Source organism: Puccinia triticina, chromosome 1A (assembly GCF_026914185.1).
Source record: "Puccinia triticina chromosome 1A, complete sequence".
Classification (NCBI taxonomy): Eukaryota; Fungi; Basidiomycota; class Pucciniomycetes; order Pucciniales; family Pucciniaceae; genus Puccinia; species Puccinia triticina.
In genome coordinates, this window is record NC_070558.1 from 6,582,351 (window position 1) to 6,605,783 (window position 23,433).

General features: G+C 47.1%; 4 protein-coding genes across 4 annotated transcripts; 3 read left to right on the forward strand and 1 right to left on the reverse strand.

Annotated features, from left to right (window-relative positions):
- Positions 1–5,978: 5,978 nt before the first annotated feature.
- PtA15_1A723 (uncharacterized protein) lies at positions 5,979–7,113 on the forward strand (the record flags this gene model as incomplete). The annotated part of the gene is made up of 6 exons (XM_053165780.1): positions 5,979–6,078; positions 6,161–6,193; positions 6,285–6,424; positions 6,498–6,552; positions 6,642–6,862; positions 6,964–7,113. The coding sequence occupies 6 exons, from the start codon at positions 5,979–5,981 to the stop codon at positions 7,111–7,113; spliced, it is 699 nt and encodes a 232-aa protein (XP_053016937.1).
- Positions 7,114–8,685: 1,572 nt separating this feature from the next.
- On the forward strand, positions 8,686–10,464 carry PtA15_1A724 (uncharacterized protein; the record flags this gene model as incomplete). The annotated part of the gene is made up of 3 exons (XM_053165781.1): positions 8,686–8,736; positions 8,828–8,916; positions 9,930–10,464. The coding sequence occupies 3 exons, from the start codon at positions 8,686–8,688 to the stop codon at positions 10,462–10,464; spliced, it is 675 nt and encodes a 224-aa protein (XP_053016938.1).
- A 218-nt stretch (positions 10,465–10,682) lies between these two features.
- Positions 10,683–11,549, forward strand: PtA15_1A725 (uncharacterized protein; the record flags this gene model as incomplete). Its single annotated transcript, XM_053165782.1, has 3 exons — positions 10,683–11,058; positions 11,147–11,339; positions 11,411–11,549. 3 exons carry the CDS (start codon positions 10,683–10,685, stop codon positions 11,547–11,549), a joined length of 708 nt encoding a protein of 235 aa, XP_053016939.1.
- A 3,646-nt stretch (positions 11,550–15,195) lies between these two features.
- Positions 15,196–15,717, reverse strand: PtA15_1A726 (uncharacterized protein; the record flags this gene model as incomplete). Its single annotated transcript, XM_053165783.1, has 2 exons — positions 15,196–15,364; positions 15,443–15,717. The coding sequence occupies 2 exons, from the start codon at positions 15,715–15,717 to the stop codon at positions 15,196–15,198; spliced, it is 444 nt and encodes a 147-aa protein (XP_053016940.1).
- Positions 15,718–23,433: the final 7,716 nt, after the last annotated feature.

Below are 23,433 nucleotides of genomic sequence, written 5' to 3' on the forward strand. Positions count from 1 at the left end.
GTGTAGTTGCATGTACACTTTGGGCTATTTCCCTTCATGCCACACATTGGGATGTCACAAAGACACTCCTATCTGCAGGGAAAAGTATCCTTGAGCAACGGATATTTTAAGACTGCCACGCACCCCTTATATCTCATGTTTTGATACCACTCCATTGCTAAGAATTTCAGGGCACAGAGAATATACAATTATTAAGAATCCCCAAAATTTTCAGACTGTTTCAAAATGTAATAAAAAAGTTATACAGTCAGCAGGAATTTTCCTACTCAGCCTGCCCTAAACATCCTAAAAATTTCAGCAAAATCAGCATATGCACATTTATAAGTGCCCTGAATTTTTTGTGGGGCTGGGACATGTAATAAAAAAATTATTTTGCACATGGAGGGAAACTTGTTGTGCATGGGAATTTCTGTTGGCTCAATGTCACTTGACGTCAGGTCCCCCTCCTTGTGGGACACCAGCTCCCCCCAATAAAATATCTGTACATGGGGGGTGCCCACAGGTGGCTGGGTTGAGGAAAACTGGCCATCCGGAGGACACCACCCTCTTGATGACTGGTCTTTCTGTTCAGTGAGAGGACCAACAATGGGTAGTTACAGTATGCTACAATAACTAGTGTTATCCACGTAATGTAACATTTATTGTGACTGGCCACATCCGTTAACGGTACTAGTAACAGTGTGATTCCTCGATAGAGGTTACCGTACCTCAACCCATTTCCCCCCCCTCAAAAAAAACTGTATCATAACTTTTTTGGTGCTGGTTAACATGTTAACCCCAATAACTGGTAACATGTAATCCACAATAACTGGTAATGCGTTAACCGCACATTACCCCACTAACCAGGGGTGAAACATGCTATGTCAGGCTCGGTGATGCCAAGAGCACGAGTGCTCTTCTAGCTACGCCGGCGACAGGGCACGGTACAGTAGCGCGCGCAGCAAAAAGCGCGGTAAAAAGTGCAAAATAGCTAAAGAAGCTATTTCTAATGAAACCAAGAAAGGGGTTAACGGAGGGGCCAGGGGCGCCTGGGGTGTTTTAGTGCCCTCCGCAGTTCTTACAGGGCCTGCGCACGGGATGCGCAGGGGTGTTTGTGACCTGTGACGTCTGGGGCCCTTAACAAAGGGGGTATTTGCGCGTTGAGACGCTCCCAGGAGATATAGGGGATAAAAATCCCAGTAGAAAGGAAAAAAACACAGACTTACTTGTAAAAAGAAGTCTGTGGTAAAAAAAACACGATCAATCCGAAAAACCGAAGTCGAGGCGAGGTCAGGCTGGCAAACTGGTCAAAGAGACGAGTGGCGAGACTGGCGAGGCGTCGGACTGGTTATAAAGGTATCTGAGGGGTCTTCCTTCGCCCGAAGGCCCTCGTTTAAATATCTGAGCTACAACCGGTAGGGTTGTAGCTTTTCTTGCACAGGCTTCCTCGGGTTCTTGGCCGGAGGAAGCGTGCTTCTGACAAGAGTGACGGGAGTGAAGGGGGATTCTATTGGTCCCTTCACTCCCGTTTGTTTTTCTATTTGTCATAAGATCCATTTGCTATTCCTCGGCTCGAGGAATAGCGTGATCAGTTGTTTAATCGTCGGCTGGGGGAGGAGGAATGGTATAGTTCTGTTTCTCTCTTCCCTGGCCGAAGTCTTCTATTTCTCATGGGGACTACTCTTGGTTTAGTAGTCTCCTGAGATTATCTGACGGCCCGTTCTCTTGGCTTGAGAACGGGTTTTGAACTAACTTTCTTTCTCTTGCCGATTCTTCGGCCGGAGCTTTGTTTTCCTTACTCGTCTAAGGAATCTTTATTTTTTATGTATGCGGCGCTCTGCGCCGCAGTTAGGTCTTTTTACCAGAAAGAACCATATTTTGTAGGCGGCGCTCTGCGCCGCTATTATTACGTACAATTTTTGTTATGCTACAATAGTTAGCCAGGCTCTAACTTATTATAGTAGCCCGGCTGACATGCTAAGCCACATTACCTGCTACTGTCTACATAGGGTTGGAACAGAAAAAGCCATCCCCTTTACCATATCTGTATTGCACTTGGGTTCTGTGAGTCACCTCATACTCTTGCTGATTTTTTAGTTTTTATAGCTTCTGTGCCTACTCCTCTGAGTTTAGTGCTCTTGAATTTTGCTCAAGTTTTCTTCCATCCTACAGTGGTCACCCAATTACCTCATTCCAACCTCAATGAGGACAGCAATTCTCATGCCGGCAACATAATCAACCAAGTACAGAACCAACACCACCGGCCAAGACAATCTGCCTTGATAGTCATTGCACCCTGCGCCAACTGACTCTTGTGTGAAACTGACCCAGCAAGCTGCTTTGAAAAGACTTGGAGAAACTTCAACTCCATCAAATTCCAATGATTTGTAATCATTGTCAGCCCAACAAAAGACAAAGAAAAACCCCAAAAATCAATGCAAGCATAAATCAGGCACAAAGGAAAATTTGCCTGCTTTGGATCCTGATCCAAGTCAGAAAACTAGAGATGGCCCCGACGAACCCGTTGCGGGTACCTGCTATCCGCTGGCGGGTACCCGCCCATGGTTGGCGGGTACCCGCCAGCGTGTGCGTGTTCGGGTGCAGATGCTGGATTTTTGGGAGAAATCAAGCAGGTACCCGGGTATTCTAGCGGGTACCCGCTCTTGTTTGGGCAGGTGGCGGCTGCCACGACAACCGGAAGGATTGGGAAGGCCTTCCTTCCGGTTGAAGAGGTTCTGTAACCCCTTCAACCAGAAGGATTCCTTCCAGTCAAAGAGTTTTTGTAACCTCTTTGGTCTCTTCAACTGGCAGGCCTTCCTTCCAGTCAAAGAGGTTCCAACAGTCAAAGAGGTTACAAAACCTCTTTGACCGGAAGGATTCCTTCCAGTCAAAGGAATCCTTCCGGTCGAAGGGGTTACAGAACCTCCCCGACTGGAAGGCCTTTCCAGTCGAAGAGGTTTTGTAACCTCTTTGAAGGCCTTCCAGTCAAAGAGGTTACAAAACCTCTTCAAGCGGAAGGATTCCTTCTGGTCGGTTTTGAGGGGCAGGTACCCGCGGGTACCCGCGCGGGTACCTGCAGGTACCTGCTATGACTGCCCCAGGCGGTGCGGGTGCGGATGCGGGTGTCAAACTTTTGGCAAAAAAGCTGGCGGGTACCCACCCGGGTTCACAGGGGCCATCTCTACAGAAAACTCCCAAACCAAGTGGGTCAGGAAAGACCAAGAAATCAAGAAACTCCACAAAAAATGTTTCAAACTTCTATAATTAGCTTACTTTATTTACAGAACAATAATCTCATGATGTTGACTTTTACTTTGTTATTCCTTTTCTTTTCTTATCTAGGCAGATACCACAGACACATGCCACAAAAACTACCAAGACACTGATGAAGTTGAGATCATAGTGAGGAAAAAAAGGAAGAGAAAAAATCTTTATATGGCAATATTCTGCTTTACATTGAACTGTTGGTGTGCAACAAGACTGACAACCGGAGAATCCATTAAGCTTCAAGTGCAGGTGGTGTCCTGCAATCTGCTGCGGACAGGGATCCTCACAAGGAAATCTAAAAGGGCATTGAGATGTGTGAGAATTCCAGCTCAGGGGAATGGTGTCTAACTCATAAATTGAGAAAGACACCCGGAACAAAATCAGCTGTGGAATCTGGTAAGCAAACGCAAACCATTTCCGCAGTCAGCACCGCGGGGGTTGTGAAACTGAATTCATCTCTTTGATGTAAACATATCCAAAGCATGTGAGCAGCAAGGTTAGGCTTCTAGAAAATCCCGGCCCACATTTGCTCATTGAAAGAATCTCAGCTAGCACCAAAGGTAAGCGGCTGCAGATATCTAACAAAAAGCTGAACAGATAGAAGCTAATGCTCTATCTCGTTATCTTAGACAAAACCATCAAAGACAAACAGACTGAACACACCGATACCGCTCAAAGAGCAGGAGAACCTATTGGTAAGTGATTTGTGTGGCTAAAAAGGCTGAAAAAAAGGCAGATGCTGATGGGACGTTGAACTATCTTAGACAACGTCGCATCTTTACTCCGCCGTTTCACCAAAGCCAAGTGAGAAGTCACTTAGGTCCAAAGACCAATTCTGTAAGGCTCAAATGAACCCTTGGGATAAGCTAAAGTAGCAGAAGAAACTGACAAATGTCATTTCTTGCGCTAGACCGTTGACAGACAACATCTTTTATTATCTTATCCTCATCTCATTCTAAAGTAGAGAGCGGCCCTTGTACCTGCTCTTAGGTAAATTTCAATCAATCAAGATACTCATTTGTTTAATCAATCAGATTTATTTAGTCAAAGCTACAGAGTCTGATTTAAATATAATATCTTAGTTCTTTGAAGTTTTTCAAGATGGATACACCCAGAAAGGAAAGAATGACAAAGGGTGTCCCCATTTCCAGAAAGCCATTCTGGCGGGGAACAAACTACCTCCTTTGGTTGCAGATATCTGGGCCGCTGTGGTCAGCTCCACCAATGTCAAACAGCCCGGTATTGCGGCTTTCATGCATGCTGGGACAGCTTTTGAAGTTAGAGTGCTCAATCAGCTGATCCTACTTTGGCAAATTTGACAAGCCTTACCGTGGTCTTGTATAGAATATCTTTATCTTTGGGCTACCATTAAATACTGTAATCAAAAAGCGCATTCATATGGTCGCCAAAGGGCCGCTGATGAAGCTAAAACCCTGTACGATTTGCTCAAGACCTCCGTCTTTGATGAGTTACATGTGAGTTGAATCTTATTCATGCCAGTGGAGAACCAATAATTAATTTTACTGCCACCAGTTCTTGCTTCCTTTACTACAGCAACTATCCACTGGTACTTTCCCTCTTGTGGCCGTCAAACCATGTGAATCTTCCCAACAGCCTAGCGCTGCTTATTATGCGTTTTTCATCGGAGATGCGGGGTGATGCCTTGAGGCTATTGGAATCTCAGTATTAGCATACTCATCAACCGGTCATGTAGTGATAGTCAGAGTTGTAAACCTAAGTGAAACCTATATTGAATGTCAGTTTAAATAGCAATTGTGTACTCTTTTCTATTTCCTCTTTTTCTTCATTCAGTTTCTCACTTCTGTTTCAACTCTCGTCTCACACATCAGGTGTGCTCGCCGGTCGTCTCTTGTTCAGTCTCGTGTCGTGTCCTAACACTCGCTGGTCTTTTAAAAGACTCTCTGCGCCTACTTGTTCTATAGAGGCCTGAATAAGCTGCTGCTGTGCACAGGAGCCAGCTGTATTACAAAACACTCGCATCGGGAACGCCCTTTTGGTGTGCCGGCTTGGCTGAAGTCGATGATGCAATTTACCGTTGCTGGGGATCATAAACCTGTGGCCTACATCAGCCTGGCCGGTCGGAGTGATGCATCGAGCGTTAATTTGTGTGACGAGTGGCCGTTGATGGATGAGTGGAGGACTTCCCGTCAATCTGGGAACCCCTTCCAGACCCAGATCTGAGCCAAATTTCGCAGGGAAATTTAGGCTTTGAGACTCTGGGAGGCTCTCAGATTGCTCCCAGATTGCGACGGGAAGTCCTCCAGTAAGGCCTCTTGAATGCGCCTCGATGAGACTCCGAAGCCAGTGTGCTGTGGCTGTCCAGACTTCCCCGAGACTCTCGCTATGCCCCAGCGGGTCAGCCCTGGACTGAAGGATGGGTCACGAATGTGTGGGCTGCTGACCTTCCCGTCGTGTCCAACGTCTGCAACTCGAAAGTGTCCCTGATAAATAGAATCGGCTGACTTGCCGTCGTCTGAAATTCTTACGTAATCTGGAGGGAAGCCTCTACCTCATACGCGAAGGGCTCTTGATGATCGTCATCCAGCCGAGACGCAGTGCCAGGAGTCGGGCAGAAGGGATGGGGTATAAATAGAGGCTGCTTTGCTCCGCGTCCACACCCCTCCAGTCCAATCGCCTCCTCATCCAGTTCCTGCCGTCGATCACCACCAGATCAAGCGCACCCTCCACGACTTCCCATCCACTTTGACCCGATGAAACCCATCATAGCAGTCTCCGTCGCTCAGCTGTGCTTTGCTTCGGGCATCCTTGGCAGGACGTTTACCGTCAGAAACAACTGCCCGCTGACGATCTGTTGAGTGTTTTCCTGCGCGGGAAGCTGGTGCGGGGCAAGCTTCCTGACCGTCCCTGCTTGTCCGCTCTTCGGACCACACAGGGCCAGCCTACTTCACGAACCCCGATTCGCCCAGTAAGCTGTCCCAGCCATCGCTCCATTGCGCGTGTGTCCAGAGTGTCGCAGAGAGTCGCGCATGCTGAGCTTTGGCTGTGAATCCATGCAGCCCAGCTCACCAGCCAAGCCGCCGGCTGGGAGGCGCCCAGGGACAGCCAGGCGAGCTTCCAGGTCCCCGATGGCTGGGCGGGCAGATTTTGGGGCAGAAGAAACTGCGACTTTTCCAGACCAGGCCCGACTTCCTGTGCCGTGAGCGACCACTCCTTCTTCGGACGCAATCATGACAGTGTCCCGTCTTATTTACCATGTCCGACCTCTGTAGACCGGAGGCTGTAACGGAGGCTTGGTCTGTGACGCCAGCACTGGATCGGGAGTTCGTGAGTACATTTTGTATCTCTCAGCTTGATGGTGTGGTCATGATTTTATCAGACATCTTATTGACGGGCATCGTCTTTTTTCGTTTCAGCTCCGGCGACTCTGGCCGAGTTCAAGTTAAACGGCGAGGGCGAGAAAGACTTCTACGATATCTCGAATGTCGACGGGTACAACTTGCCTGTGTCGATTAGCAACAACAAGGAGTGCCCTGCTCCGACCTGCAGGCCAGACTTAAACCCGGACTGCCCCGACGAAAGGATGAAGGTCAAGGACGTAGAGGGCGTCGTCATTGGCTGTCTCTCCGCCTGCCAGGTGTCCATGTCCACATCAGAGCCCGGCCTCGCCCATCATCCAACCCCCTAAAACATTCCATCGTTTTTGTTTTTTGTTTTTTGTTTTCTGTACAACACTAGGCTAACTTGGACGGCACCCACGACGATTCGGCGAATTGCTGCACCGGCAGTCACGATAGACCAGACACCTGCCCCCCAAACGGAGTGCAACATTACGACTACTTCAAAGGGCTAGCTGCAATATTCCTATACGCGACTATATTTATCTGACACAGAACCGATGCGCTGATGTGCATGATAAACCTTTCGCAGAAAATGTCCCGATGCTTATGCTTACGCCTATGATGTAAGAAGCCATTTCACTCGAAAAGACGTGTGTGTATACTTTAAATTGTTAGAAACCTGATCCCGTTTATTTCTTTCTCTCTGAGGGACACAGGAAGGCAGCCAAAGTGCGCTCTGGACTTGCGCCGCGGGCGCAGACGTAAGTGAAGCTGAAGCTCAAAGTTAAACCACCCAAGTCCTTGTGATCTTCATCGGCGATCTCTGACTCGTTCCTTGCCTTACACACACCAGTATACCGTCACTTTCTGTCCTTGAACTCCCGACCCGCAATCCTTTCCGCCCTCCATAGCGTGGACGAAAGAATCACAGCAAATTCTTTAAATCTCCTAGCAGAACAGAAGTCCGGGCTCGGGATCCTTTATCTCTGTCTACAGTGTTTGTGTTGTATCTGTTTATAACTGTCTGCTCCAAAAGGCGAATCCGTGGAACGATATCGAAATGCACATTGACATTTTTTTTAGTTATCCAACACTGCAAGAAAAAGTCAAGCAACTGCAAGCAGTTGACATGCAAGAGCTCCAAGCAAGCTTTTGATATAACACAAGCCTTTTTCAAGGCTTACTGTTGACCATGCTTCAATGCACAGTGGATGTGCAGAAAAGGCTTGTGTGTGTATGGGTGGAGCTAGACCAGCAGTTCCACAGCAGTAACCCACATTTCAACTGCTAGCAGTTGCTTGACTTTTTTTTGGAGTGCGATAGCTTGTCATTGAATTTGAGTTGTTCATGGTGTTCCAACCATCTGAGCCCCAACTGAGACAAGGATGATATACAATCATGAATGATAATCTAAGGTAACCAACGGCAAGTTTCTGGCTAATTCTGTATTGTATTTTGATGAACACTTGGCCAAACCGAAGTATTACAAGACCAAGTTTACGTTGTTATGATACTGTGCGGCATCGTTTTGTCCCTTGATTTCTTCAGGATCTCCTCACGTTGAGTGGAAACTCTCCATGAATCTGGAGATCGCCGAATGGATGAAGTTGATCGTCGACCCTGGCATCGGCCACGCGACCTTAATTGGGGGCCATGATGGAGAATCCGTCAACCTCAGCAGAAAAAGCCAAGGTGGCCATGGAGGGTAAAAATCACGGTTTGGCTCAGCGATCCAACCAACAAGGTCCGAGTCATGTCGATCCGGTTCATGAAGGTCTTATGGCGACCCACTTCGGCGCCTGAAGCCTCCTCATTCACACCAAATAACGTCGCTTTTGGAATACGAGATTGGCCCCATGGGGGCCGCCGGGGTTGCATCCGGCGTAGCTTGTTCCCAGAGGCCGTGGCGCGCCGTTCGTGGGGCGGAGTGGTGACTCATAATGCCAGGCCGACTTGGATTCTTCCCGGGCGGCGGGTCAAGTGTGCCCCATGGCGACGCCTTCAGTCGTCTCGAGAGGCGCCGGTGTGGCGCGAACAGCTTTCGGCCGTGTGGTGGCGCCTCGCCCTGCCTCGCCTCTTCTCGATTCGCCCCGAGCCTCCCGCCGAGAGTGCACACACAATGGGCTCGTTGGCGGTGCCCGAGAGGCTCAACGCTTTTGCCGGACTGAAAGTCCTCCATTGTTTGTCTATAAGACCCTGCTGGTTTCCGCCCACACATAGCAGCCCCCCACCGAAGACTCATCCAGAAGTCACCGTAGTAGTACCAAGTCATCATGCGCTCGATTCTAAGCCCAGCTATCATTTCCTTATTCCTCGCCCTCGAGATTCAGGCCCAGGAAGTTGAACGCAGGTTCCGGTGTGACGTAAAAAATATCGTCACATGGTGCTGTGTTACATACGACGTGAAGGGAATAACTGGGCCGGTAAAGCCCTGCCTGATCGACAAAAGAAACATTGTAAGAACAATATTCTTGCCTCGAAATCTCGATTCCAGTCTTCCGTAAATCTCCCCGCGCGGGTTTGATTTATTTGTATAAGACGCTCAGGGAGCGAATGCACAACTGACGATAAGAAGTGCGTCGCGGGTGAGCTCAAGCACGGCCAGTATCGGGTCCAAACTCGGTGAAGAGAGAAAGGAACCGGTACTGCCGTGTTGACTAGACTAAGTACAATGTGGACTGTGCCGCAGGTATGCATGTATCTACATGGTTTGATACATGCATAACTGGAGGATAAACTAAGATGACTAAAGTTTACCCTGTTGGCTCCCCCGTACTCCAACAATTTGTTTGTGATTTGCTATTTTTAGCTTTCGTTGGACGAGTACATAGTCGCGGTGTATGTAGAGGCCAGAGGGATGTCCTGCCCAACAAGCTTCAAGTACGTCGAGGATGCAACCGTTCCGGTCGAGACCTCTTGGGATGATCACTGACATCCAATCCGTCACTCTCACTTGAACCTTGAAGCACTTCGACTGATTCTCTGCTATGACCGCGGCGCAAACCTCTGCGGAAATCAAACAAAATATATCTATATTGGCTTCCTCATCTACATGCTTCACTTTGTGCTAAGCTCCCCTGGCCCCCATTGGGAGCCTTCAAGGGCACTTTATCTTGTTTTCTCTTCTCTCTGACCAAAGTAAATCAATGGACCTCCAGAAAACACGTTCTCCTCGTACAAATTTACCTTGCCTGGTTCCTGGTTGGATTGGGGGCTATTGGGAGTTGAAAAGCTCAGGGGAAAATCCAGGAGAATGCTGCCAATCTCTCCAAGCATCTCAAAAACGCATTTATTCAAGCGGTCCTGGGGTCAGCACGAAGCAGTGAGATGGCGTTGGTTGCGTGTTGTTTGTGTTTTTCTGAGCGGGTCGAGCGGATCACGCGCTCGCCACGCGCCGGGCACTGGCCAAGTTCCCGCCGAGCTGTACACACGCTACATCCAGCGGGAACCACGACGGAACGAGCGCTTGACCGCCGACCCGAAGCAAGTCGAAGCCGCGGAGACGATGTTGATCGGCCTGATTGGACCGCGAGGGGCGGGGAAGAAGACGATCGCCGAGGAGCTCGTGCGCCGGCACTCGTTCCGGCTGCTCTCCATCGACCCCGGGCCAGCAGCGACTAGCACCATGGCGGCTGGACCCGAAGAGGAGAAGCCGGGCCAGGCCGGATCCGCCGACCCCGCCTCCTCCCCCCAGATCGTCTTCTCCTCCGCCCAGGAACTCCTCGACTTCTCGACCTCCAACTGGACCCACCATTTCGTCACCCTCGATCTTCGCTCCAAAGCAGACATCGTGCCCTTCGTCAAACGCCCATCCTTCGTCCTCGTCTTCGTCCAGGCCAGACTCCTCGACCGTTGGGCTAGGACGCTCTCCATCGCTCAAAACCCTTCCTCCCTGTAATGTCTCCTCCCTTCTTGATTACGAACGGAGCGGTCGGACGAAGGAACTGACTGAAGATGCGGCTTTTGGCACACACATCTCGACGGTCGGAACATTCTTCGGGGGGGCTTTTGTCTTCGTGAGGCAAGTAAAGAAGCTTTGAAGAGTTTGTGAGGGAAGATGATACGATACAATTCGGGAGCAGGGCGCCGGCGGGGGAGGAAGGACTCGCGACGGAGATGGAGGAGATGATGCTGAGCATGCCGTCGCAACTGACGCGAAAGCTAGAGCAGATGAAAGTGGGCAGCCCGGCGGCGACCGATGCATCAGAGAGAGAAGAGGAGGGGCCGAGCTCGATCCGCACGCTGATGAGTCTCGTCGCGTACTCGATCACCAACGACCTCCCCCTCCCCGCCTTCCTCGTCTCCCTCACCGACCTCCATCTCCCCAACATCCGCAAATCTATCCGTCCATCCTGGGACACTTACTTCACCTCGCTCGCTAATCTCGCCTCGCTCAGAAGTAACTGCATGAAACGCAGAGTCGGCGCCGTCCTCGTCACCGTCGACAAGCGCGTCCTCAGCACGGGCTACAACGGCACCCCTCGCGGAATGGGTACGCATTTCCCTCCTCCCAGTCGAGAGCCGAAAACCACAAGCTCAGCCTGATCACAGCCCTCCACCCACCTTCTGGCTCTTGGCAGTCAATTGTAACGAGGGAGGATGCGGGCGATGCAATGGCAAGAACTACGCGCCGGGCCGGCTGACCTCGCGCGACAAAGTAGTAGCCGGATGCGGAGAGAACCTGGAAGAGTGTTTGTGTTTGCATGCGGAGGAGAATGCGTTACTGGAAGCCGGCCGGGACCGGATCACGAACTCGACTCTCTATTGCAACACGTCAGTCTCTTTCCCCCGGATCTGATGTACGAGAGGGGGGCGTTCTGAGTGATTTGCATGCGCGGATACAGATGCCCTTGCTTGAGATGCTCGATCAAGATCGTCCAGTGCGGCGTCAAGGAAGTCATCTACTCCCAGTCCTACTCCATGGACCAACAGGCACAGAAGATCTTCCTGGAGGCCGGCATCAAGCTCCGCCAATTCCATTGAATCCTATCGATTTGTGGACTTTTTTTGTGTCTTCGGTTGTCGTCTTCGGTCTTGTATTCGGATTTTTTATTTCGTTTGGCAATTTGCGGCTGCCTGATCTGCTGCATCTTACAAAGTCTTTCTGTTGGTTCATTGAATGGATAGCTCTCTATCCCTCATCGCCATGATCGGATGAACCCCTGTTTTGTTTTCTGTTCAAAAGCAATCCGGATGCAAGGAATCTGATGTCGGAAAAGAAATGGCTCCACCAGGACTCGAACCCAGGTTGGGCTAACTCTAAGTGCCTGCTTTACCACTAAGCTACAAAGCCTGAGTTGCCAGATTCATAATCTAACATGCTCCCGGAATCTGGATGCTCTAAGGCTCTCCTAGACCCGCTGGTGTGCTCTCTCCTCTGCAGGTACGCTTGGCTCTTTGAGCTTGAGACTGTAAATCTGTCAGAACAGAAATGGCTCCACCAGGACTCGAACGCGGGTTGGGCTAACTCTAGGTGCCTGCTTTACCACTAAGCTACAAAGCCTGAGTTGCCAGATTCATAATCTAACATCCTCACGGAATCTGGATGCTCTAAGGCTCTCCTAGACCCGCTGGTGTGCTCTCTCCTCTGCAGGTACGCTTGGCTCTTTGAGCTCAAGACTGTAAATCTGTCAGAAAAGAAATGGCTCCACCAGGACTTGAACCCGGGTTGGGCTAACTCTAGGTGCCTGCTTTACCACTAAGCTACAAAGCCTGAGTTGCCAGATTCATAATCTAACATCTGAATGGCCAGTCTAACCTGATCTTGTACCCCAGATCCGACACTCTCTACCCAACGTAAGAGGGTGACATGTTACTTACCCAGGACAATTCATGGTGACAGAGACTCTCATTATTTAGGAGCAAAAGCTTCTCCTACTAAGACGACACCATTTGGCAAGGAAAAAGTGGGTTGCTGAAGTACCACAAGCTTGTCAATGGGGCTCTGTCACCGCAGTCTGTGAGAAGCAGAACATTGGCTCATAGTGGATATGTTCAGAGAAGCTGCCTGTAAAAGAATCTCCATGTGTAGTGTGTAATTTTTAGGTTGGTTGTTAATGCACACCTAACACGGTGAAGAGTTAAGGGTCGCATTTTTCCGTGCAACACCCAGACGAATTCACGCCAGTCACTGCGCAAGCTGCACAGTAACTGCAGATGCAACCCCAACAAACTCGTCTGGGTCAGGGCATAGCACGGTGATATTTGACACATTTTTTGGGCCCCTCAAATACTGATTTGTTGTATATTCAAGTATTTGGTGATGTTTGACGGAAAAACTTCCAGAATACATTAAAAACACCAAAAAATTACATTTTTTGTGTTTTTGACTTATTTTGGGGGGATATTGAATGTTACAAGGTACAAGGCCCTGTAAAAAATATCTTTGTAAAAGTACACATTAAGGGGGGGTATGTGTAATTTTACAATGTGTTGGCTAGATTCCCACCTGGTAATGTAAAAGCAACCTTGCAAAATTATATCTGAAGTCTTCCATGTGGAATTTTAATTGGTGTTTTTTTGCAAAGTGCCACCTTGTAAAAAAAAGTACCTTGCAAAATTGCATATTTGCAGCAAAAACCTGAATTTTACAGGGCAAATTTTGAGGGAGCAGTACACCATGCAAAACATCCAAGTTTATTAAAGCCTCTGAATCACAAAAGAAAACTTCAAGGGTTTCCCCTACAGATCTGCAAAAATCACAAAAAAAAATCAAGGGTTCCCCCTCTACAACTTCCAGAAAAAAAACAAGAAGGGTTTTCCCTCTACAAATGCCAAACAAAGTTTTACATGAACAAACTATGCAACCAGCCACCTAACATCAGCAAGCTGATGAACTGTGGCCCACCATCCATCCCTGTCTAGCAGGGTTAAAAAATGGTGAGAGGATGACCCCCAGCGCGCCGCATTGAAGGCATTATGCAAAGGGGGGCCAACGAGTGTAGCCCCTCAAACTGCGCAAGTGCAACAGCGGAGGGGGGGAGGACAAGCCGCAAGCTGGAAGTGCAGCGGCAGAGAACGCCCTGGGGTTAAACAATCACAAACCCCAGGTTTATATACCCCTGCATAAATCATCCACCCAGCCCTTGCCCAAATCCACCCTGGATACCATGGCCAACAACACCACCACCACACCTCTGCCTCATCTTGGATCAAGCAACCCCACCCTTTGAGCCCTGCGCCACGCTCCCCATTGGCTAGACATCTGCAATAAACTCAAACCAGGCAAGTCACCACTGGTTTTCCTATCTCCTGCACCATCTTCTAAGCCGTTTCGGATACCGCGCAAGTCAATTCAGAGAGCGGGGTGGCCAGCGCAAAAGCCTACAGCACTTGCCAAACAAGATCCTACAGCTCAGTAAGCTCCGCCAGCACCCCAACGACCAATCTCAACCAGCGGCAGCCCTCACTATCAAGTGCATTCGCTTGTCTTCACCAAAAGCAGTCTCAATCCAGTGCAGGCCTTCAAGATTTCATGTGAGTATTTTATCAGCACAATGTGTATCTGGATAAATTCCCCCAGCCGATGCAGTAAACCAAACCAGCTTTCACAGATGCCAAGTCAAAAGTTTTCCCTGTCTACACTCAAGCCCCTGTCAGGAACACAAGTCCCAGAAAATCTGTACGGTTGTATGCCAAGGCTGTGAATTTTCCAAATGGAATATCCAAGTTTTGTTCTCTCTATTATCCCCTCACTCCAACACATTTGGTCGGCCTTGCAATTTTTACTAACATAATGATTTCTTGTGTGTTACAAAAAAATGAAAATAATATTAGGGTGAATGGCATTGTAACAGCGCAGGAAGAGGGACTAAGCTCAAAGGAATTGAATTCAACAACGGAGAATGGCAGTTGACTTGTTTCTGTTTTGCTGGGAACCTCGACGGCACCTGTCACTGACCTCACTGTTGTTTCACGGTGTGAACCTTCTTTTTGGTTTCCAAAAAATCAGTGATTACAATGAGAAGAGTGGCTTGCCCGTCAGCATTACAATTGCTCAAGTTGAGTGTTGTGCTGGTCATCAACTATTACATTGTGTTCATTGGAGTAGTGGAAGGATGCTACAGACACAATACTGAAACAACATTAATTTTGCTTTATCAGACTGAGATCGTCCGAGCGTAACAAGGTGTACTGAACGCAACAATGTGTAAGATGCAATTATCAAAGTCCATGACTCTGTGGCTTGTTTTTTTTCATTCTTGAAGGTGTATTCTCAAGAGTCAAGACCATATCAGTTGGCTGCCTGGGGCCTGGATCAAGTCGGTGTGGGTAGTAATGATCATGAGATTCAGCACTTTCTCTGCCTAGCCATGGCTCTTGCGACGAGCTACATGAACATTTGTACGGTATAACAGAAGGTCAGATTGAGCAAAACCACGGACTAACCAAGTAGAGCAGACATTTCCAGCAGCACCGCACTCCACCCGCTCGTCATCCGTCATGTCTTCCTTCTTCTTGCCCTCACACGGCGGGCTCGGCAAGATGACAGAGATCCGCAGCCATCCATCTTTGAGTGCGCTCTGTTGCTTCTTGATTCCTTTGCACTCTTCTTCCCCGGCCACCCTCGCCAGTCAATTCACTCGCACAGTTTTTTGCGAGTTTTCCTGGTGGGAAGCGTGCTCTGCTTCTACTTGAGCCGGCCGGTCTTCATTCTTTTCCTTCTCCGCCGCCAGCGCTTCCAGATCTTGATTGTTGACAGCTTCTTCATCATTGCCTTGATCTCCGCCTTCTTCTTGCTGAAGTGCGCATATTTTTCCATGGCTCCGATCAAAAATAAGGCTTTCGAAATCGAGACCCTTTTTGACCATTGGTTTCATCATTTGAGACAATCCGCACCGCTGCTGTTATATAGGCTTTGAGATCTCTCAACTCACCTCAACATGTTGCATCCCCACTCATGCTCTAAGATCTTGACAAATGTTGTGAACTGATCAGAGCCGGCGCAATAATGTCTGCTGAGAGGACTCAACGAAGTCAATTGCTCCTGATCAAATTTCAACAAGCCTGCAGCGATGACATGACTGCCAGTGAGTAAGCTACTGTGCTGAAATTCACCAGTTTGCTTGATGCCGACGTACATGTTTCCACTCTGATCAGCAACCAAGATCCAAGTGTTGGCATTGAGAGTCTTTTGGAGCAAGTTTTCCATGATTGCTTTGGGATCAACATGTGACTTGAGTTGAGCCACAACACCGGACTTTTGAGGGGTTGCTTGTGTGTCTTGTGAAAGGATGGAACTTGCAGAAATCAGCATTGAGGAATATGAATCACTGGATGCACTCTCACCCCTTTCTTTGGCAACTTCAAATTCTTCCAGAGTTGCATCCACAATTCCATGCCCATTCCTCAATTCTTTATGTCTACTGTGCGCTGTGTCATCCGGCCTGGAATCTACCACAAGCACAACACACGCTCAAAGACAGCTCAGTGATCCCCCTTTGGCCAGAGTACATGACTAGATAGTCAAGTCTCCATGATATAACCACTGGTGAAATTGTGAAAAATCATTGGTCACACCCTTCAATTTATTAGAACAGTTCAAATTTGACCCTGACTGCTGCTGGCTTGCTTGTGTAACACTTCTTGTTGGTTTCAGAAATTCATTAAATTACCAGCCAAATTGGCTTGAGCTTGTAAGTTGAAACCTCAAATGCTCTGCTGGTTTGCAATTTTCCTGTTTCTGAAGAATTTCAAATGGGAACCGTCCTAGCATGTTTTTTGAATTCTATGGTGGTCAAGCAAACAAGTTGTTTTCATTTCTGACTGGTCCCAAGGATCTAAATGAATATCGATCAAATCATTTGGTCCAGGCAGGGAAAATAAAGTGTGGCTAGACTTATGAAGCAAGATAATATGCAACATGGGAGACGATGCAACTGACAATTATAATTCCAGCGGCAAAGCCGCCTTGGCCTCTAGTACCTTGTAAAAATCAAAAACAATGGCAACCAGGTTTGAAATTACAAGGTGTTGTGTAAATTTTACAAGGTGGTTTTGGTACACTGCACAAAATCTACCTTGTAAAAATCAACAAAAGTGGTTACAAAGCTCAAATTTTTGCTGTGGGAAATTTACAAGGCAGTTTCTTTTTTTTTTTTTTTTGGAAAAACCACTGCTACCAACTGCACTTGGAAAAAATGAACTTCTGCTGGAATTATGAAGTTTCTGTGAGTCATGAATCACCATATAACCCTTGGTCAAAGTTGATGTCAGTGGAGTGAATTCTCTTATTGCTCCTGCACCTTCAATAATTTCAGGAGGAGTGCATATTGGACAATGTGCAGTTTGGGGAAGTCAATTTTCCAAAGGAAAAAGGAGTGAAAACACCCTGTAAAATCTCCACAACACGTTGTAAATTTGAACCTGGTAGTCATTGTTGTTGATTTTTGCAACACATATTTTGCTTGGTGTACTGCTTCCTCAAAATTTGTCTTGTAAAATTCAGGCTTTTGCTGCAAATATGCAATTTTGCAAGGTACTTTTTTACAAGGTGGCACTTTGTGAAAAAAAACAAAGTATGTTGAAATCTCCTTCTCTTGGCTGCGCTACCAACAGCGCGCTGATTTGTGCATCACTCGGGGTCCCCGATTGGTTCCCGATTCCTCTCATTTCCGTTCTCTCCTCCATTCTTTCTCTCCTCAAACTTCTCCCTAAAACTCCCTGAAACACCTTCATCGACCAGTCTCACCAGCTCCGCCGTGTCATTCCTGAAACCTTCTCACAACCACAAGCTGGCCGACTGAAGCAATCTCTGCAACCACAACTCAGCCACTCGCTTCTCATCTATAAAAGCAGCTTGTTTGCTCATCTCAAGCCTCTCCTCAGCAGACTTCTCAACTTTGAACTTCAACATTCAGCCCTTCTGCTCGGCCTCCGCTCCAAACTCTCACCCTTGACATCACTCACCATTCCCATCCTCAAGTTTCCAATCCGCCTTCGCATCCTCCCATCCACTCTACTCTACATCCTTTCTCTCTTTTCAATCATCATCCGATCTCATCGCTTTCGACCCAATCTCGGTCACACCTCAAGCTCAACTCCTCTGATTCTAGTGGCTCTGACCCACTCTCTAGACCTCATCAATTGGATCTTTCCAATTTGGTGAGAAACAACACTATCCTGCCTTCGTCAATAAACTCCGGTCGTCAACTTACTCACCATCTGAACCTCCCTTCTTGTTCTTTCTTTTCAGTGTCTACTATATCTCTTTGTTTGATCTTATCTATCTTAGTCTTTCCGTGCTTTTCCCCTCAAAAACTCACTCTCACCGTGGTATGCTCACCTTCTCTTTGAATACAGTCTATCGTGCTACTATTCAACAATTCTTGATATCTAACTTGTTTTTCATTTCAGTTCTGGTTCTAGTTTCAATAATAAAACCTGTTTTTCTTCAAAGTAAAATTCCATATGGAAGACTTCAGGTATAATTTTAGGGCAAGCCTTTATGCACGCCAAGGGGATGGCATGATAATTGTTTCAAGCCAAACATATTGGCGTGCCAGGGGTATTACGCCAGGAAGTATGGCGTGTTGCACCTGGAACCCCATATGCAACCAGTGTTTGGGGGTCACACGCCAAAACATTGCCAAATGATGGCGCGTGGGATTCAAGACACCAAAAAAATGGTGTGCGCGGTTTTTGGACGCCAAGATCTCCCTTCCCCCTTACTCTGTGTGGGATTCAAGACACCCAAAAAATGGTGTGCGCAGTTGTCGGAGGCCAAGATCTCCCTTCCCCCTCACTCTCATGATTTCTGGCGTACATGGAAAGCCACACTGACCACAGTTTGTGGTTTAAATGAACCTCCACGCCACATAATTTGTGGCGTGCATGAATGCGCTGCAAATTTTATTTTGTGAGCTTCTTGTCATTAATTCACAGCAATAGAACAAGAAGGAGGAAAATAAAACAACATAAAAAAGGGTAAGAAAAGAAAAAATAGAAAGAAATAAAAAAGCAAAATACAACTATCAAAAATAGCGCCGGTTGTAGAGCTTGAGCCTAACTTAACTAAGACCCTCTCTTTGTGGAGGGGGGACGCCATCCCGCAGGGACCCTCCAAAGGAGGGGCTTATACACTATGCGCCAGTGCTTGCCCTACTCTTTCTTGTTTTTTTGCTGTTTTCCATTCTATTGCTTGTACCTCCTCAGTCGTGAGGAATAGAATGAAGGTTCCGCTGAGCCAAATGACCCCTTCCCTCTCCTGCATCTTGTAGAATATGTAGCATGATTTTTGGACCTTCTCACCATTTTTTACTGTCATAATAAGACTTTCAAAGTGCTCAGGTTTGATGGCACCACTCCCTGTACTCTGACTGGTGGCTTTACATTACATAAGCAGCCTGAAGATGTATTGCCCATGGAAAACAAGGAAAAAGACCAATTTTGAAGTGAGTGGGACACTTGATTTTTGGCATGCTTGTAGAGAAGAAGCAGGCAGTCATGGCACACTGAACAAGAAAAAAAAAGGTTGAGTGGATCAAATTTGATAGTGTTTCTAAAATTACGCCCTGCCAAATGCCAAAAACAGTAGGGCAGGTAGGGGGGTATGCGGCGCAAGTCCCTCCTTTGGAGGCTCGCTTCGCAAGGGGCGCTCCGCGCCAGCCAGGCTGCACCAGGCTCTCCAAAGAGGGTCTTGTGTTAAGTTAGAGCTTGAGCCCCCCCAGGATTTTAGCCAGCCAAACTTTAGCAGCCTCGGAGGTGAAGCGGGTGGCCAAAACATTGGTTTTACCCCATCCTTAACCTCTATGTTGACCAGAAACCAGTGATTTTTGTTGACATCGAGCATATAGATTGGGTCGGGATCTTGAGAATTGTCTGGTCCAAGTCGCAGGGGAAGATAGGGGTCACAAGTTGGAAGCAAAACAAAAAAAACTGGTCGTATGATTGCGTTTGAAAGGACTTGACCATGGGAGAGCTTTTCAAACCATTTAGTGCGGCCGGCCTTGGTTTTGAGGGTCTTCATGTTGAGTCCAGCAACAATCTTGTTGATTATCTTTCCTTTGACCTGTAGTTTTGAGTATAAGTCTTTCTTTGCAAGAATCTCTTTGACCATCTCCTTTCTAACTTGGAACCACCCATCTTTGTTGTACCCAACAGCCTTGGCCACGCATTGAAAATCACAATTTCCATCCGGTTCCGGCTCAAAAATGTCTTTGATAAATCCCACAAGATGACTGGGTATCTGAGCTTTGTACAGCAGATCGGGCAAAAGGACCAGCTTTTTGACCTCACGCTTTTGAGCGTCGGATTGCTCAAGCTTGGCGACCTCAGATTCAGATGGCTTGTGCTTTGCGATGTCAGATTGATTGTTGACTTTCATTTCAATTTCTCGATTGAATTCTACTGCCTTGGCTTCAGACTCGTCTGGAGAAGTCTCATTGTCCACTGGATCTTGATTGGATTTGGAATCGGAAGAGTCAACATTTGATGGCTCAGATTCTTCCGGTGAATTGCTATTGTTGCCGCTTTTTTTAAGTCTGTTGGACTGCCGTTTTGGAGCCTTCAGGGCCCTCTTCTTCTTTTCCAACTTTAATTTGGCTTCAACTATCTCAAATGCCGATGGGTCTCTTTTGGTTGATCTCACCCCACGTTTCTTGAGTGATGGCCTGCCCTTAGTATTTGTTTTGATAATTGGAGCTTGAATCGGAACAGTTGTATGAGTCCCGTCAAGCATTCTCTTGATGTGATCCAGGGTTTTACCAAGGTTATCCTTTGGCTCGTTATTGAGAGCTACTGTTAAATTACAGATCTCATCCTCTAGATCAATTTCATCCTCTTCTGTCTCCTGAAAAATTGATCCAAAAACAATAGAGAGAGATGATCAGGTCAGGACATAAATTTCAGAAAAACAACATATCTTCCACATACCGAGATCTCAGGATTGAATTCCAAATGCCACTGCTTATGGAAATCTTTGGGTGACAAAGAACCGCTGCTTTCCAATATTTCTGAAATTTTATGCGCACAAGGGATGCCAATCCCAATCAAAAAGGTTTTAGAACAATGTTCTGTTGGGTCAAGTTTGGAGAGCCGAGAAAGCTGAGTGAGACATTCTTTGATTGCAAACGTAGAGATATAGCCAAGGAGAGTTATGAAGCAGTTTGGAACGTTGATGAGCGTTTTGACAACGTCTCAACCAATTCTCTCGTGAACCAGATTGATTTGGGAGTCAACAGCGTAAGCCAAAGAGCTGAAGACTGATAGCAAATCCCCCCTAGAGTTTGTCACAAAGGTCTTGAGGTAAACGTGGCCAGATTCAACCCTTGATGTGTTGAGGTTTCAGAGGTGAGGAAATTGGCATGCCCATGCAACGACAAATAGCTCTTTCACCAGAAGGATATTTTTTTCAAGATATTTGAGAACAGATGGACAAGTTGATAACAAGTTCTTCAAAGTATCCAGTCGCTCCTGATAAATCTTGGCCAACTTTGAGGATGTTACTTCAATGAAAAACGTTTACCAGATACGCTCCATGTATTGTAATTGTTTCAGCGTTGGCAGTGCGTAAGGCAGTATCTCAATCAGTTACAAAGACCTTTGGCGTGCGCTGAGGGCACCAAACAAGCTTTTTGAGATTGTTAACAGCCCAGAGGTAGTTCTCTTGATCTTGGTAGGTCATATAGCAGAAACCGACTGAGAACAATTGATTGGACACTGCCTGACCAACAATGTGAAGCAGAGGGATATCATATTTATTTGTTTTGTATGTTGAATCTAAGAGGGCCACGTGATGGTTGATGCCAGCAAGGTGAAGGGATTCTGGGTGAGCAAAAAACACATTCTGAATGTTACCGTTTGGGTCAACCTGAACATCCCACATCCAGTTTGATTCTTTCAATACTTGCAAAAGGGCTTCAGTTGGTGAACAACCATCTAGATCTTCGCGGCGGATCCTCTGGAGCGCTTTGCTCACAGTTTTGTTAGTCGCAAACGTTTCATTATCTGATGTTTGGGGTTGCAGAAGGATCTGGGATGGCTTGAGATTTGATTGCAATAGCTTTGGGATCTCCTCAAGTTTGGCAGGGAGAAGTTTCTTGTGTGCAGTGTGGGATGTTGGTCCATCCAAAGGTTCATGATTGTGTTTAGCGTGTAGAGTCTCCAAGGTCCAATGCTTGATTTCAATTTTATTGCTTGTAGGTACCAATCCTTTCAGTTTAAAGAGGCAGCTGGTCTTTGATGAGGTTTTTTTTTGGCCGGATTGATTTGAAAGAGAGCCACAAAACTCCCCTGAACAATCACAAATAACATATATGTGTTTGTTGCGATGAGAACTCCCCATGGCAACTGCATATGAAAATGGTTTCAAAATTTTTCATTTTTTATCATTCTTGTTGCATGCCATACTGTGCTCTCTAATTTTCCCCCCTTGGTTTGGACAGTAATGAGCATTCTGAGAAATTTGCAAGAAATTCAAAAATTTCCACATTTTTCATTTTTATTTTTAGTTTTTTTATTTTTTTTATTTCATAATCATTCTTAGGAACTTATTTTCCACCCCTGCAGCCAATCTCATGACTTATAGGCTGTAGCCTGAGCTTCTGCATTCAAAAAAGTGGCCCCAAAAACATTAGATGACCCACTGTACAACTGATGTGAACATTGATCCGCTTCAACATCTTTTCCCAGAAATGACAGCCGATTTGAACAAGCGCAAAGATGAGCAGAAAATAGAGAAGGCTGAGTTCAAGAATGGGGGACCCCAACATTCTACAGAGCCTATCTGTGCCCACAACCCATCAGACAAAGAAATGGACGCAGCCATCTCTGTTGTTACAGATCCCACAAAGTTTTGCCTCTACAATCATGGGCATGTTTGCGTATTTAAAAATAAGCTCACTAAAGATAAACAAAAACTCAAGGTGGCTGACATAGTGCTCACTGATCTCGAGAATATGTCTGAGGAAAAGCACTGTGATTTGGATTTCTTTCTAGCCTTTCTGGAGAGGTCTAAGATGTTTGTCTATGCTGTTGGATTGGAATCATGATCTTGTGGCGGATTTATGTGGGCCATTGGTTGGCACAAATCTTCTTGGTATCATGAGTGGGCTTGAGCTTGATGTACTATTTGAAAGAATTGACCAAAGATTCTGCAAGCAAGTGTAATTTGCCAAAGCCCTTGTAATACACACTCTGTAATAGGAGTGTGCCAAAGCACACTCTGTGATAGGAGTGTGCCAAAGCACACTCCGTTCTAGGAGTGTGCCAAAGCACACTCCGTAGTAGGAGTGTGCCAAAGCACACTCCGTTCTAGGAGTGTGCCAAAGCACACTCCGTAGTAGGAGTGTGCCAAAGCACACTCCATTCTAGGAGTGTGCCAAAGCACACTCCGTAGTAGGAGTGTGCCAAAGCACACTCCGTAGTAGGAGTGTGCCAAAGCACACTCCGTTCTAGGAGTGTGCCAAAGCACACTCCGTAGTAGGAGTGTGCCAAAGCACACTCCGTTCTAGGAGTGTGCCAAAGCACACTCCGTTCTAGGAGTGTGCCAAAGCACACTCCGTAGTAGGAGTGTGCCAAAGCACACTCCGTAGTAGGAGTGTGCCAAAGCACACTCCGTTCTAGGAGTGTGCCAAAGCACACTCCGTTCTAGGAGTGTGCCAAAGCACACTCCGTAGTAGGAGTGTGCCAAAGCACACTCCGTAGTAGGAGTGTGCCAAAGCACACTCCGTAGTAGGAGTGTGCCAAAGCACACTCCGTTCTAGGAGTGTGCCAAAGCACACTCCATAGTAGGAGTGTGCCAAAGCACACTCCGTTCTAGGAGTGTGCCAAAGCACACTCCATAGTAGGAGTGTGCCAAAGCACACTCCATAGTAGGAGTGTGCCAAAGCACACTCCATAATACGGAGTGTGCCAAAGCACACTCCAT